The sequence below is a fragment of the Rhinolophus hipposideros genome (assembly GCF_964194185.1).
Source record: "Rhinolophus hipposideros genome assembly, chromosome: 23".
In the NCBI taxonomy this organism is placed as follows: domain Eukaryota; kingdom Metazoa; phylum Chordata; class Mammalia; order Chiroptera; family Rhinolophidae; genus Rhinolophus; species Rhinolophus hipposideros.
This window is the reverse complement of record NC_138069.1, coordinates 13801004-13817885: the sequence shown is the minus strand read 5'-3', so window position 1 is coordinate 13817885 and position 16882 is coordinate 13801004. Positions and strand designations below refer to the sequence as shown.

At 44.4% G+C, this 16882-nt stretch overlaps 1 protein-coding gene across 8 annotated transcripts in view; it reads left to right on the top strand.

The window, feature by feature from the left end:
• Positions 1 to 16882, top strand: part of KLHL3 (kelch like family member 3) — a 250916-nt gene that overhangs the window by 144287 nt on the left and 89747 nt on the right. The window contains exon 1 of one of the 8 annotated variants that reach the window (XM_081035616.1): positions 1291 to 1560. The exons of 6 other annotated variants lie outside the window; for them this stretch is intronic. In XM_081035616.1, the coding sequence (XP_080891742.1) occupies positions 1505 to 1560 (56 nt within the window). In that variant the 5' untranslated portion in view covers positions 1291 to 1504. Of the gene's footprint in view, positions 1 to 1290; positions 1561 to 16882 lie in introns of those variants that run through there. One more of the 8 variants, XM_081035621.1, reaches the window with a different exon arrangement.

Here is a 16882-nt window from a genome sequence, read left to right as displayed (position 1 = left end):
ACAATAGTAGATGTACTGAGCATCTCTTGTACTTTAATATGTGTCATGTTATCCTACCTGAGGCCCCCCACAAAAAACTAGAGTCCAGTAAAATTTTCTTCTTAAACAACCTTACAGATTAATGAGAAGAAAAATGGAGCATTGAAGACATTTTTAGAATCGTTATTTTAGAGCTGAAGGGGACTCTGGAGGTTGTCTGGTTGGACCCTGTCATGTGGATGAGGAACTGAGGTCCAGAGTAAGGAAAAGACTTGCCGAAAGTCGCTCAGATAGCTCGTGGTAGCCTGCATGGATCCTCAGAAGCGCAGGTGTTTCCCGGAGGGTCCCAGCCTGGAGGTGCTCACGGATGATTTTCTGAGGCATCAGGGAAACTCCTAAACCTGTTTTTTGTGGCTCACCAACCATCAGTGCTGATTGCCTCAATGGCCAATAGGGCTCTTGGCTGTGGCGAGGACACAGACTGGCCTCTTGTCTTTCCCAAGATTAGGTATGAGAGTTCAGTTACTCCACATGGAGTCTGGGCAGCTGGAGATTACAGGGTGTGAGAGATCTTCAGCTGGAAATGGGGGAATCAATGGGAGACTAACTAGTTAGAGACACAGCTTAAGTCAAATTTCAACAGGACAGACTTCAGGAAGATATTTTAGGTTTGTGCTATGGCATTGGTGGTCTGTCAGTATGGCGGAGGGAGATAAATGTCTGCAGTATTCACTGTGATGGCTTTACGGCAATCGTCTTTGGTCTTGTGCCATAAAATCGGGTTTGTTTCAGTTGCAGCTATTTTTTTTTTTTTACCAGTTTCCCCCCTTTTCTAATTTCTCTCTGCATTTTTCTCCGTTTAATCAGGCTCTTTCCCCCTAACTACTCTCTATCAGATTCTCAGAGCTACTGCGGATTTTGGGAGGAGGAATTGGAACGTGAGCGGTGACCTACAAGTCAATTTCCCCAGGTGGATAAACTCCTCTGCAAGCCACAGAGGGGCCTCCTCATTCCAGCAATCCGGCGGGGCTGACAGACTCATTCGTGGCCTGTGGGGGCAGGGCGGGAGGTGGGGGCCAATGCTTCCTGGGCTGGTGAGGAGCTGCCAGAGCCTTTGCAGTCTAGGCAGAGGAGACGGGAGCCCCTGGGGTGGGCTGGTCGCCTGGACCGGGCTGGTCGCCTGGACCGGGGATGCCTGCGCAGATGTGGAGGCAGCTGGAAAGGTGGCAGTGCACTGGGGTTGCGGGAGCTGCGCTGTTCCTAGGAGACGGAGGAGCAGCCAGCCTGCGGGGGAGGGGGAGCAAGTGGGTTGCTGCTTTTAGCAGCTGAAAGGGCTGCAGGGAGCTCTGGGTAAGACATTTTCTGCTGCTGCTGCTTCTGCGGTAGAAGCTGCCGCTAGTAAGTCAGAGGAAGGAGGATCGAGAGGGAGGAGGCTTCATTTGCAGCCATGCTGAATCACTGTTGCTGATCAGATCTCCCGCTGGTTGGCTGCCAGGCTGAGCACAGAGCTAGGATCCCTGGGTGCATGCACAGTTCAGCAGCTGCCACCCCCGCTGGGCCGCGCACAATGGAGGGGGAAAGGTATGTATGTATGTATGTATGTATGTATGTGTTGTGTTGTGTGTGAGTATGTGTGTAAGTAAGTGTGTGCTCTCGGGGCAGCCACCAGCTTTTGTGTTTGCCTTGGCTACGCAGTGTCCGAAGACCTGGCCACTGATGGATCCCAGTGGGCAGCAGAGGAGGGCCGGGAAGCCCCTTTCTCCAGAGACCTAGCTTCCGCAAAGGCAGGTCTGGGTTTGCTGGGCAGCAGAGCACCCTGAAAGAAGGGACTTCCTGGCTGGTGTTTGGTAATAGTTTCAGCACGGGCTGAATCAGGATTGCCTTTCTCAGGCTGTTTCAAGGAGGCGTTTCCCTTTCCTGGCTACTTTCCCGGGGTGTTTTTTCTTTGGTGGGGGGTTTTTTGATGTCATAGCAGGGCTGGCCTGGCATAGAGTGATTGCATTTTCACATTGAATTGCTCAAATCTTCAGCAATCATACCATGCTGATGTCTTTCCTAAGACTGTGTGCGTGTGTGCGTGTGTACGTGTGTGTGCGTGCGTGTTCTTATATATACGCACAAGTTCAAGTAAGAAGGAGAGAAACCTGTCAGATGATACTTGCTTTGAACTGATTTCCATTTGCATTGAAAAGTTGATAAATGTTACTGGAAGGTATGTGCTAGAGAGGAACTCTTGATTCTTCCACCAGGGGTTTCTTATGAAATAGTAATCAACAGAAGGGATTTTAAGTACTTTTGTCGAGCTGGAGCTTCCTAGCAAGGGTTTGTGTCCTGGCAGGCACATGCATGTAAATTTTAAACTATTATCTGAGGATCTGCTGCTTTCATTGTGAAGGTACTCAGTGCAGCGCAAGGGCAGGTCAGTCCTCCGTCTTTGTGTTAAAACATCTCCTCATGTTGGGCCAGCCTCTTCATTCTGTGGGTCTGCGGCTGGGAAAGAACAAGGCTTGCCATTTTCCTTGAGGTGAGAAGAGAGCAGGGAGGGGTCAGGACATGGAAGCCGCCACTGGGAGGGCGGCTGCTCTGAGCTGCCAGTCTGATGCAGATGGTAACCGGCTGGTTACATGATAACAGGTTTAACTAAATCAACAGTGTCTGGAGAGAACCTCAGTAAACACTTGCCTTTGCGTGGATTGTTCCAACTCTTGCATCTCATGCTGCAGAATGACGTCATTAAACATCTCTAGATCCCATTAGAACTGGTATGATTTTTGGGGCCCCAGGGACTGTGTTTCTTGATGCGACTCCCACAGGCAGAGTCTGGGACTTTTTAGACTGAGTGTGCTGCTGGTATATCCTCTTCCTGGGTGCTCTTTGTAGCAGGAGCTGTGTTGGACTCCATGTGGCCTGTTTCCTAGGCTTGGGGCAGACGTAGGCAGTGTCCTCACCTTCTCCTATTGGCCTGGTAGCTAGCAGAAGGGCATGGGTGATGTGCATGGAGGTTTAGAAATTCTGGACCAGGCCTGTCTTCTTGACCCACGTTATAACAGGGCTACAAGATCCATGTGAGACTAGCAGCAGCAGATCCAAGGACTGCTTCCCACACATTTTGGGCCCCAAATGTGTTCCCAGGACTGTGTTCAGAAATGTAATGAGTCCTTGCCCTCAAGAAGCTGTCTCGTTCTTCAGTGCTCTGGTGACTCAGCTGGGATGGCTGATGTCTTTGGCTTTATAACACCCGGTTTTTGCACACGTTCTTTTGCTTTTCCCTTTTGGAGACAGAGACTAGGCAAGAAATTCAAACTGAGCAACTTCCAACATTCACCAGGTCATTCAGCTCACGGCATTTTGTTTCCACTCCAAGTCCAGCTTACCGTGCCAGGCATTCGTCTTCTGAAGTCTGCCTCCCGTCTCCAATCCCTCTCATAGGCTCACCCATACCCCACCAAGGGGTCTACTGGTCTCTTGTGGTCACCCATCCCATAGACAACTCCATCCAGCCTCAGATCCTTATCTTCCAGAGTTCCTTTTGCCCTCAATGCCCTTTCCTTCCTCTTTCCCAAAAGTTATCCATCTATCAAGTTTTACAATTCTTGATCCAAGAAATCTCAGCTTTTCTAGTCCTGGCTGGTGTTCATGAGAATTTCAATACCTCTAGTTTGTATCTCATAGTTGGATACTGAATAATAGGCCCACCCACAAGGTCTTTTTGTGCTTTTGTTTCATATATCGTATAAGTCCCCAAACTTGGAGATAGGTCCTCAAGGATGATACCTGTACCTCTGAATACTCCTCATTGCCTACTGTGTGACTGCACGCACAGTAGGTGCTGGATAACTATTTGCTGATTAGCTGATAACTTCTGCGAGAAGCTCTGATAACTAAAAGGAAAGTTGGTGAGAGAGAAGATTGAAGCCTTTGGCCAATGGGTTCATCCTTGGATATCGGCCTTATTATCTCAGCACGGGTAATTGACCCCATGGAATGCTTTGACGTCGGGGGAGAACGGGGGAAGTAGTCTTGTTTTACAAGTTCCCTGGGAAACCCAGGGCCAGAGAAGCCGAGTGACTGGCCTAGGATCACATGTCAAACCTCCAGAGACTGGAGGAATCCTGAATCTGGGGCTTGTTCCACACTTAACCTGCTGAAGCTTAATCGGGGCTGTTTTTAAGCATTAAAATTTTTCAGCCAAAGGATTTCTAATGAACAATTTTCTTTCTTTGCCATGAGGGTATGAAAATAACTTCTACCTTGAAAGGCTATTAATTGAAAGCATGGGCTTTGGGGTAACAGAGACCTTTCCGTGAGTCTACTTCATAAACTATATGACCTTGAGTGTGTCACATTTTTGTTTTTTCAGAAATAATTTTTCTTTTTGGTGCAAAGGGAGTAATAACAGTATCTATGCCTCATGGAGTTGTTGTGAAGATCGATATGTATAAAGCACCTAGTAAAGTTTTTCTGGCACCGAATAAGTACTCAGGAAATGATAGTTGCCGTTATCATTGATATTCGTCTATTGCCCTGTTGTACCCCAGGACTCATGCTGGGATACTAGCCAATGCTTATTTTATGGCCTTCCTATAAGCAGATTATGCGGGGTCATTCATGAGAAAATTTGGGAGAGTTTACTGGGCCATCATCTTGCTTCTACCTAAACTATCTTCTCAGAGTAAGATACCAGACAGGACTTGGTATTTCATCTTCTAGGTTTCACGAAGACCTACCTTAGTCCTCCTTTTAATAGACACCCTGAGGCTTCTGGATGCTTTAGTGGTTTGGAGCCATGAACTGGATACACCTTTGTTCGGGCCGAAATCTTTAGAACTTGTGAATTTGCACTTACCTTTGCTGTATCCTGCAAGCTCTCTAGCTCCCTACGGGACCTTCTGATGCTAAGTGTGTGTGTGTGTGTGTGTGTGTGTGTGCGCGTGCGCGCACGCGCGCGCGCGCGTGCGTGCAGAGCCGATAGACATTGAAGATGGTAGTTGCTCCTGCTATTGGGATTTTATTTTAGTTCTGGAAATCAGCCTTGTGACTGGATTAAAATAAATTTCCAACTTATATGAGGTATCTGGAGTAGTCAAATTCATAGAGACAGAAATTATAATGGTGGTTGCCAGAGACTAGGAAGAAGGAGGAATGGTGAGTTCTTGTTTAATGGAAGCAGAGTTTCATTTTGGGAAAATGAAAAAGTTCTGGAGATGGGTGGTGGTTGCACAACAACATACGTGTACTTACTGCTGCTAAACTGTTATAAATGGCTAAAATGGTACATTTCATGTTACATAATATTTTACCACAATTTAAAAAAATTTCCCAGGCCTGTTTTCTAGCATATCTGCAAGAGTTGCAGAGAACCACAACTTTTGGAGGAAGCATCATAAAAAGGGGAAGTTGGTTTTCCATTTTTCTTAAAACTGTGGTGGTTTTCTTTCTCAGAAGCATCAGGATGCCCCTGCTTGAGGGGGACACCATGTGCCTAGCATTATGCTGTGATTGTGTGAACAGTCCCCAGAGGGAGAATGCCTGCTCTTGGGTGTCAGGGAGAGAGCTTCCTTCGGAGCTGGAAGTAGCTTATCTTTTTGCCCTTGATCTAGGAACAGATAGATCGCATTTTCTGAGAAGACATGACTTAGAAAGCCGATGCTCTCTAAATGCTGAGTTTTGTGGCAGGTGAAATGCTGGCAAGACCCAGGGAAAGGCAAGTGTTGAGTGCTGCAGCCTTTTCTCTCTTTCCCCAGCAGGTTGCTGAGTCCTCTCGTACCCATAGAAGTCACAGGTAGAAGCTTTTAAAGAAATTTTTGGGCATCACTACTGCCTGAAGCAGATGTACTTTTCATCTATGATAATTGAAACCAAATTTTCCGTTTTGGAAATACTTTTTGGCTAAGTAAGGTTTTCAGCTGCAAAAAAACAAAGTCAATGAAAGAAACCACTTATTTCCCCATACTCAGATTTGGGTGTTTTAGGATCTGGCATGCTAGGTTTTAGGTTGTTATTATAAACCCAGACAAGAACATTTTTGGGTAAATTTTCTAGAGCAAGTGCATTATTTGATGAAATTTGGCTTTGTAGAAACTGACCCAATTTTTTTTCAATTGCTGGATGAACCCTAAAACTAGGTTAGACAGAAAAGAACATTAATAAACTATATTAAAAAATGAACGTCTTTGTTTTTAGATTTTTCCCCCTATTAAATAAATTCAGCGGTCTTCAAGCTAGAAATCTATGACTTTTTATAATTTGTAAGGGTTTTCAGAGCCTGAGCACAACTTTCCTGGATTTTCCTTTCAACTTTCATGAGTCTGTTGTAGCTTCTATCAAAACCACACACATGGGAAGAGCTCAGCTTCCTATTCAAACCAAACAGAAGCTTGGATTCCCGAAAGCCACATAACAAGGGATGTGTTTTCTTTTAGTCTTTCTCTCCCTTCGTCTAATTCTGCATGACCTCAAGCATTTATCTTGTTTTACATTTTTACGCAGTCCCCTTCAGAGATTTCCCCCCTGGGTTTTGAAGGAAGCGGTCTGTGAATTGGACTCTTAGGAATGCGATTAGTAACATACCTGTTGTTGAGCACATTAGAAGAATGGCTGCAGCTGCTGGTCAGCTTTGATGAGTCATGATGGGCTTGTGTGAAAATTCCAAATTCAGTACAATGGATAATATCGATTCCAGTACATGCCGCAGTTTCCCACAGTCAGTGGAGTGAAGCAGTGCTATGTATGTCACGAGGATTCAGGCGTTTTCCATTTGGCCTGGTTTGGCCACGCAGTGGAGAACCTCAGACAGCAGGACCTAAGAAATGAGCCCCGCCTTGGCCTGATAGGCTGCGGTCATTATCCCACGTCAGTGGACATTGCTGTGAAGAGCATGGGCCTGGGGTCAGAAAGACCTGGGTTTGAGTGTTCACTCTCCATGTAGTAGTTGTATGGGACTTTTGGATAAATTTTATCTCATTGCCTCAGGGGATAATAATACCTTCCTCAGGGTTGTTCTGAAGATAAAATGAGACAGTGAAGGTGTGGGGACAAAGCCCCAAAAAGCAGTTTCCAGGCTCTGGGCCTCACATGGAAAGGTGCTGGCTCGGGTAGTAAATGGCCATCAACTGTGATCAGATGGCCAGCAGCTGTGGCTAGTTGGTTGTCAGCTGTAATCCATAAGCCATTGGCCACTAATATAACTGCTGTGGCTACCCTAACAGCAAATGGGGGCTATCAAGAAGATGGTGGCTGGCAAGCGCGGATTGCAGTTAGCACGGCGGAGTGCAGCTTGCCAGGGGTCGGTCAGTTGGCAGAAAAGCGGACAGCAGGTCGCACGTCGTGTGAATCCAGCCTCCAATGCGACCATAGTGGTGTGACTCCCCTACCTATGGCTCCGTGGGTGTTCCTTTTTGGCCTCACCATGTCCTGCGTTCTTATGTGGGGAGCGGGACAGGAGGCCCCGCAGGCCGCCCCGCACGACAGGAGGTAAAGTGCTTTACCGTATCATCGGCGTTCAGTAAATGCTAACTTATGAACTGCAGCCCAGGAGCTGTCGCTTCCTGATGCTTGTCTTCCTGATGTGTGTCCCCGGACTGATGCGTGGACTGAATGGGCACCACTGAAAGAGGATGAAGACGACAGGGCTTTCTAGCAGCCTGTGTGTAGGTGGTGTTTCGTGGTGACAGGGCTGCTGCACCATCGAGTCCTGAAACCTCCTGCCTGGACAGTTTCCAGTCGCCAGGTCCTTCCTTAATCCAGAAGGAGAAATCTAAATTTGGTCATTTTAGTCTCACTAAATTAGTCGCACTTGAGGTTTGGGTTACATACTAGATCTGCAGTTTCCCCAGAGCCACGTAGGTTCTGAAAGCCTAGCTTGTCAGCGTCCCATTCCCGCCCAGACTTGGGAAGCAGTCATGCTAATGAACTCATCATGAGAACCTGAAGTACAACAGTCCGAAGGGCAGTTTGTTAATTTGCCATGAAAACTATTACTAGCGAGGTGTTCCTGAGGGCCTGCCACCGGGTTGTTGCTTCCTGAAGGAGAACCATGGGGGAGGCCAGAATGATCAAAAGACTTCATGGTAAGCTAGGGACTGAGTTACGACATTTGAGTATTGGAGATTTCAAGCTCCACAACAGAGATCTGACCTGAGGCTGAACCAAATGACTATGTCTGATAATTAAATCATTTTCTTTCCTAGATAGTGGGGGATGAGTGGGACCGAGAGCTTTCTCTGTCCGAATCTTGTTTTTTGGTTTCCTGTTCTAAAAGATACTTTTTTTGTTGAGGGATAGTAATGCATTTGGTATAGTCTTACTCCAACGCAGAGTTGTTTTGCCTTCTTCAGGTGACTGCCTTTCTTCTGTCTCATGTGTAGCATGAACATAATGTTCCTGGGCTCTGTATGTGGTCCAGTATCAGCCCACACTGCCTGAACTTTATTTGCATCTCTTGAAGCCTTTTAGAGGCGGTGCAGTTCGTAACCCTCAGAGGCATTTCTAAGCCTCCAGTTTCCTTTCCTCTCCTCTCCTCCCCTGGCTGCTCCGGAGCTCCTCATCTGACAGAGCCTGAAGCACTTCTGCACACTCAGCCTACTTAGAGGTTTTTCCTTCTCTTGCTTTGCTGACATGCTTTCCAGTATTCTTTTCTTTCCATTCATTGCCTGAATTTTCCGCAGCAATGGAAAGAGCCTAAGAACTGACACAGTAAGCAACAACCCTGGTTGCTGCTTCCTTCCCCCTCTTCAGTTGATGCTGGCTTTCTCTTGCCTTTCCCCCCACCCCAATGCCCCTGATTCTTTATCGTGAATGCAGGGAACTGGACTCCCCTCTTCCATGGAGGAGGAATGAGGGGAAATTGAGAAGGACAAGCCATAATTATTTTAATACGGGGAAGTGAGAAAAGAGGGACTAGTTGGTAGTTATACCTCATTTATTTACCTGTTCATTCATTTACTCAGTAATCCTTTACTGAGCACCTGTCATTTGCCAGAAGCTAATAGATAGGGAAATAAGACACCATCCTGGCTCTCAGCTCAGAGTCTAGGGTGGGCAGTGGTGTGCTAGAGCTGGCATTTACTCACTTGTAATAGTTGCTTATTAAATTTTCAGGAATTTTGTGAATCAGTTTTTAAATACAGCCCTTATTAAAATTAAATGATGTAACTTACCAATTAATTGTATTAAAAACAAGTGTAATCAGCACTCAAAACTCAGCACTTCCTAATTATTTTACTATGATCTGGGCTTCTTAGATTCTGTCTCGTTATCTCTGTGCAGTGGAAATACTCTCTGGTGGCATAATGCCGTGCTCGTACACAACGCTTCCCATCTCCACATACTCAGTGACATTGTGGCTGTAGCTTGAACTCTACCATGGTGGGAGTATTTACACCAGGGGAATTGGCAAATGTTACAAATGAGGGCTCCCTTCCTCCCAACCAACTGTTAAACATTTACCGGCACACAGTGTGTGGGGGAGACAGAAGTAAGAGGTAATTACGTTATTATAGAGAGGGAAGCACAGAGTACTCTGGGAACACAGAAGAAGGGAAGTTAATCTAGTGGGTACTGGTGGATGACAGGGAAGACTTCCAACAAGAAGCTTGAAGGACTGGTAGGAGCAAGCTAGATATATGGGAGAGTGGGTGGGGACAGGCAAAAGAGCCCTGTATTTAGGCAATTTCAAGTATTGTAGTACTGCAGTAACAAGAAGTCTTCAGGGCAATGATGGGATTATGAAGGACCAGGCTAGATCTCTGAGATTTATTCCGAGTGCAGTGAGGAACCAGTGAGAAGTTTCACTTAGAATGTGCCTTGCTCACACTGGCATTCTGTACAGATCACTCTGGAGTCTGGCAGGAGGTTATGGCAGTAATCCAGACAAGAGATCATGATGGATGGCCTGGGCTGAGATGGTGCAGTGACTGTGAGAGGGAATGAGTGGAGAGATACGAAAGGACATGGGATTGAGGGGACTCGTGGCTGTCTGCAAGGGATGTGAGAGAGGAGGGAGGGAAGAAGATATCCAGGATGACCTCCCAGTGTCTGCCTTGGGTAGGTGAGGGGGTGGTTGGTTATGCCTTGGAGATAGAAAATACAGAAAGAAGAGTCGGCTTGAGGGAGGGTGGGGAGCATTAATTTTGGATATATTGAGTGTGAGTTACTATGCAAAACCTAAGTGGGGGAGTCAAGACATTGGATAGGTGGATCTGGGATTTAGAGGATCGGGGAGGGCAGGACAAAGGGCCGTGGGAGATGTGCCAAGGGAAGAGGGCCTAATATTTAGAGCTTATATATTTCTATTTATGAATTCTATAATTAATATTTTATGGGTATTGATTTATAGTTCAACTCTGAAGGCCAACCCTACTTGTGTTTTTTTAAATTGTTAGGATTGGAGGCAGTGGTTGGGGCAGGCTATCTTACTCTGCTCTACTATCACTGGTAAGGACAAGTGAAAGATTTTCAGGTCAGAGTTTATTGATGACAAATATGTAATGAGGGCCTACTGTGGGCTCTAGGCTGGGCAGGCCAGGCCATACAGATTGTCCTTGGACACATGGTCTTTGCCTACGAGGAATATTGAATCTAGTGTGAGAGGGATGGGTGGTAGGATGGCTTCCACAAAAAGGTAAGCAAACACAGGGCAGTATTCTATATGCCAATTGAGTTCTAGGCCAGAAATACTGTAAGAATTTAGGAAAGACAGAGATTACTTAGGACCGAAGGATTCAGAGGGTTTCATAGAGGAGGCAAAGCTTAATTAGTCTTGGAAGAACAGGTATTTAGAGTTTGATACAGGAAGAGGGAGGGGGAATCCCTGTAGTGGATGGTTCATTTGCTCTGTGTAGAATAGGTATTCAGTAAATATTTAAATGAGTGCGAGGTAAGGCTAGCATTTATATTCAGTCCAGGCCAAGGAGGGCTTTGGATAGTACGCAAGATTCATGTCTTTATCCTGTAGGCTGATGATTTTTCAGCTTTCTAGCTGTAGAGTCCTGTGAAAGGACATCTTACATGGACACCCAAAAAATAGATATAGATATAGATATAAATATAGATAAGATATCTAATTATAAGATACCTAATTATAAGATATCTAATTATCTATATCTATATCTCTATAGAACAAATGGGAGCAGAGGGCTATGACTGAGCCTCTAACTTATACGTAACTCTCATGGCCCCTGAAGAGACCTATTGGCAGTGAGATTTGAAAGATGTGATCAGAGTGAACTTTAAGAAGGATCACTTTGTCAGTGGTGTACAGGAAACATTTGGAAGGAGAGCAAGAATGGGGAAAACATACCTAAAACAAAGAAGGTTGAAAATTAAGGGATGAAGACAGTGCATGTAGCAGGCAAGTGTGTACCAAAAGGAAACAGTGATGGGGGTAAAGAGACATATACCGTGATGACCAGAGCGCCTCTGCTAAGCAGCGACATTAGGACCAACAAGAGTCTCCCATGACGTTACCTGTGCTTCCAGTGAAGTCCCAGCCCTTACGAGTCTTTGGTAAACTTGGTGATGTCTTTTAATTTCTAAGAACAGCACAGACCATTTCTGCAGTTAAACCTGAACATTTAACACATCAAAACCAGGAAATTGACATTGCCACAGTGTGTGTGTGTGTGTGTGTGTGTGTGTGTGTTTCTGTCATTTTATCACATGTGTACAGGCATACCTCGGAGATATTGTGGGTTCAGTTCCAGACTCCCACAATAAAGTGAATATCTCAATTTAAAAAAAAAAAAGAATGGGGAACAGCGGGTGAGAGGCCATGGTAATGGTCTAGGCCAAGAGAAAAGAGGAGCAGAGAGCCCAGGAAGGAAGGGCCAACTGTATTCATCCTTCTTATGTCTATGGACCTCGCTATCACATGCATGACTACTTGAATGGCGTCAGTGTGAGTGCAAACTATGTCTGAGCCAACTTCCAATACTCTCTTTCTGTGGGTTATTGGCCTTTTAACCTGCTGGGCTAGAGGAATTCCTCACTGCACCAGTTCACCTTGGCACCAGTGGTGGTTCACATAAGTATGTTTAATAATAACAGGACAGTGTGTGAAATTAATTAAATTATTGGGCCAGATATGTGGTGGTTTGACAAAGCTGACTAGATGTATTCTGATTCTGCTGCAGCCTGTGTGGGAAATTGCTTGGGTAACCATTTCTGTATAATTCTATAGGAAAGAACAAGGATTCTGGCCGGCCCATCCTTTCTCACCACATCTATTATCGGTGACTCATTTGAATCTTAAATGTGGCTCAACTTGAGTGTTACTGAAACTGTGGACATATGAGCAGTGATGTCAGCAGCCAGAGCTTCAGGTCTGGTCGTGAGGGAGGGGGGAACACATATAAATCAACATCCGCTATGGAGAGAATTTGGTAGGCTTTCATACCTCTTGCCACATCATGAAACCCTGAAGACTGGATCACCTCAGTTGGGCTGGGTGGTAATTCTTGAAGCTTGGTGTGGTTTTCATAGGGGCTGAGGCTTAAGGGTTGAAGCTGGAGCCAGTCTTTGCTCTTGGAGAAATTAACCACTTTGTGCTTAGAGTATTTACTGATAAAAACTTTTCAGCAGAAAGGATATTATAGCTGAGTCTGCCTAGAGGTGTGGCGTGTGTGTGTGTGTGTGATTTTGGCTGGGTCTGGGTAGGGTGAAAAGCATGGTCTTAGATCTTGAACTTGGGCAAGAGAGGGAAATATATCTCAGTGTGGTCTGTGTTTCACAGGTAGAGAGGGAAATCCACCAGCCTTGTCTGGGATCAAGAACTGAGCATGCTGGGGATTGGGCCTTGAGAGAGTGGGATTGGCTATCTGTTGGCGAGTGACTAAGTTAACATCTGGTATGGAGGGAGAAAGGTTTAGGGGACGGACTGCTGGGATCCAGCAGCTCTGCCTGAACATGTGATGCTAGGCTGAGGCATATCTCCATATGTGTGTGCGTGCATGCACGTGCATATATATGTACTTATATTGCTGGAGGATGTAGGCTGTTGGGAAACAGCACGGGCTGATTCCAGTCAAGGACACCTAAGTTCAGATCCTATCGCTGCCACTTATTATCTGTGTGACTTTGTACAAGATTCTTAACTTCTCTGAGCCCTCAGATCCTTTCTTTCCTTAATTTCCTGCTCCCTGGAAGGTCAGTGTGTTTCCATGAAGCTTGTATCATCCGGAAACCAGAGACCCCACTCCAGATTTCCCCGATTTTCATAGCCAAGCAGAGCAAAGGAAGACCGAGATGTTGAGTTCCTTCTGATGTGAAGCCTGGCCTTTGCATCACGGGTGGGAAGGACTCTGGATAGAATGAGGAAGCCAGATGTCTTCTCCTTCACCAGCCTTGTGGTCATCACCTTGTTCTTTCAGGGAAGCGTTAGTGTGAATTGCATTTTGTTGAACTTTAATCCTCTGATAATAGGCAATCCATGTTTGAGATCTTTTGATAAACCCAACATTGTATTAACAGGGATTTATCATTATCTGACCATTTTGGAAGGCTGGGAAATGTCGAGAGCAACACACCAGGAAGAGCAAGCCTTTCTGATCACTAGTCACAGTGGGTATTGTCGTCGGTGCTTCCAAGATGGGTCTGTTTGGCCTACATCTATTCCATATATGTGAAATGGGACTAATAATGTCTGTCCATGGGCTTTTATGAGCTCTAATCTTATTAGTTCCCTGTTAAAAACCTTCAATGGTTCCCTGATCGATACCAAATTATATTTTCTCTTTCTGGCTTTTAAGTCTCTATCCAATTTGAAGACAACATTTATAATGAATATTTGTGCATTGTTTTACAGTTTCTAGATTTATCCCAGGAATGCAAGTATGGTTTAGTATTAGAAAATATATTAGTATCATTTATCCCATTAAAAGAATAAAAGGAAAAATCCATATGATCATCTCATTAGAGTCACAAAAACATTTGGTAAAATTCAGTATAGCTTTATGATTAAAAAAACACTGTATACAGGGAATGTTCTCAATTTGATGAAGGGCATCTACAAAACTCCTTCAGTAAACATACACAATGGGGAAACATTAGAAACATCTTTAAAATCAGGAAGATGACAAGAATACGAGTATTCATTAGCATACTTTCTGTTCAACATTGTGTGGTTATCCTAGCCAATTTCTTTCAAAAAAGAAATCAGAGCCCTAAGAATTGGAAAGAAGGGGAAGAAAAACCTCTGGCTTTATATTCAGGTAAAATGATTGTTGGGCGGCTGGATGGCTCAGTTGATTAGAGCACGAGCTCTGAACAGCAGGGTTGCTGGTTCGATTTCCACATGGACCAGTGAGCTGCACCCTTTACAACCAGATTGAAGATAATGAGCTGCTGGAGGGGTGGCCAGATGGCTCAGTGGGTTAGAGCGTGAGCTCTCAACAGCAAGGTTGGCAGTTCAGTTCCCGCATGGGATGGTGAGTTGTGCCCCCTGCAACTAAGATTGAAACAGCAACTGGACTTGGAGCTGAGCCACACCCTCCACAACTAGATTGTAGGACAACGACTTGGAGCTGATGGGCGCTGGAGAAATACACTGTTCCCCAGTATTTCCCTCCTTACCCCTCAAAATTTTTTTTAAAAATTAAAAAAATATGATAGTTTACATAGAACACCTAACTTGATCTTCAGACAGCTAGAAATAATGGGAGCATTTGGTAAGGTGGTTGGATAAAAGATCAGTTTGCACAAATGAATTGTATTTTATAAACCATAATTTGAAAATATAATTTAAAAAAGACATCATTGCTATTATAAAATGGCAACAAAAACCGTAAAGTATGTAAGAATAAAATTTAATTTAAAATTTAAGAATTAAAATTTAAACGTGTAAGGTCCTCATACGGAAAAAACACAAAAGTTTGAGTGACATTAAAGAGGACCTAAATAAATGAAGAGATATTCCATATTCATGGATAGGAAGACATAATATCAGAACGATGCCAGTTCTTTCCATATTGATCTGTAAATCCAGTGCAATTTCTATCAAAATCCCATGAGAGTCTTTCATGGAACTTGGCAAGCTGATGCTAAAAATTTGTATGAAAGAAAGAGTAAAGAGACTAGGACATTCATAACACCTCTGAAGCATAATGATTGGATTGGGAGTTGCCCTCTCAGGTATCAGGCCTTGTTATGAGGGACATAAACTGATCAAAGGAACAGGTTAGAGAGTCTAGAAATAGATCCCTGTATATTTGGAACGTTGATATGTGACGTAAAGTGGCATGCCAGGTGAGTGGGGCAAATCAGAAGTATTCAATAAGTGGAATTTATGGGGAAAAATTAGATCCCTATTTCACATTGTGACATAAAAATCAACATCAGATAAAAGGACTTAAATTTATCAAAAGGAAAAATGTTAAGCTTTTAGTAGAATGTAGAAATCCATATCTTTCTAGCCTTGGAGTAGGAAAGGACACTAACTATAAAAGAAATTATGCCTGTGGGATTTCTTCCATGAAGTTTTTCATCTTTACTGGGTACTCTTCCTTATCACATTTTCTGTTTTGAGAGTTTCTTTACCTCTTTAAATACACGACTCGAATCAGCTGCCTTTGTGCATCTCTTTATATGTTTTTTGTCCTGTGCTCATCTAACTTCTTTGCACTTGGAATCCAAACAGTCCCAAAGTTCAAATGTCCATTGCTTACGTTCGTACGCTGAGCTGAGGTGTGGAAGGCAGCCAGAAGAGCAGTCTGTCCTGGTCAGATGAGCTGTGGGTCTGGCATGCTTGATTGTATTTGAAATTTACAAATTCCAGTGTGAGATCTATTGAGACTTTTAGGTCTCTGGAACATTCTCTTAACCACAGCAGCTCCTTTCTCAAGCCAGTTTGCAAGGCTGAGTGGTAGCATGGACAGAGGGCTGTGGATAGAGGGAAAGGCAAAGGCAAATTGTCTTAGAGTTGGAGTGAACTGTGGGCCCCCAAATCCACACAAGTGGAGAAGGTTCTGTTTTCCGACTAGCAAAGCAAAGCTTAGCCTGGTCCAAACAGAGGTAACTCCACTTGATGACCGTGGAGCTGAATAGTTTCTTCCTTGCTCATTTTTTTTGATTTTTTTCTTTCCCACCCTCCATTATATTGAGACATGTTGCTCAGGAGTAGTTGGGCATCTAGATGGCATCCCATAAGGATTTGGATGTTTTGCCTTCAGTACAGAGGGTTTTGAGATTATGGGTGACTCTTGCTAGTTACCACCTGCTTATTTAGCTCACACAGGTAGACTTTCTTTTCATAACACATTACAGTCCCTTGTCTTTTTATGGGGTTGTGATTTCCCAAAAGCTTTCACTTCTGTTCCACCGTTCTCCATAGCCAGTGTAATCTTTCTAAAGCACAGATGTGTTCACCTGCTTCCTGCCCCACTTCTCCACTTATAGCCCTTTGATGGCTTCTCATGATTTCAGAATGAAACCCAAACTCCTTAGCTTTGCTTATATGACACGATGGTTCAGTCTTTTACCTTTTCTCTTGATCCTCTTCTCTGGTTTGACCGAACTTCAGTACTTTCGACACACTTGACTTTCCAGGGCTTTGTGTATCCTGTTTCCTCTGCCAGAATGCTCTTCATCTTCCTTTGTACTGGGCTCTTATCCTTTCTCAGAAGTTTTCCCTAAAAGTTCCAGCGCTGGGGTCATTGCCCATTTTTCATGCTTCTGTAACTCCTATCGAATCTTGTACTTACGATGTCATGGTTAAATGTTTACTTGGCTTTCTTCTCCACTGAACTCTAAGCTTTGTGAGAGTGAGGTCTGTACCTTGTTTATTATTGTGTTTCCCTTAAATTTAAATATAGTGCCTGGCTCTTAGTAGGCTCCATTAGGTGGTTGTTGAATGAACAAACATCTCTGTGAATTGAGTGCTTGGTGCTTCTCCTCCCCTATCCCTTTAGGG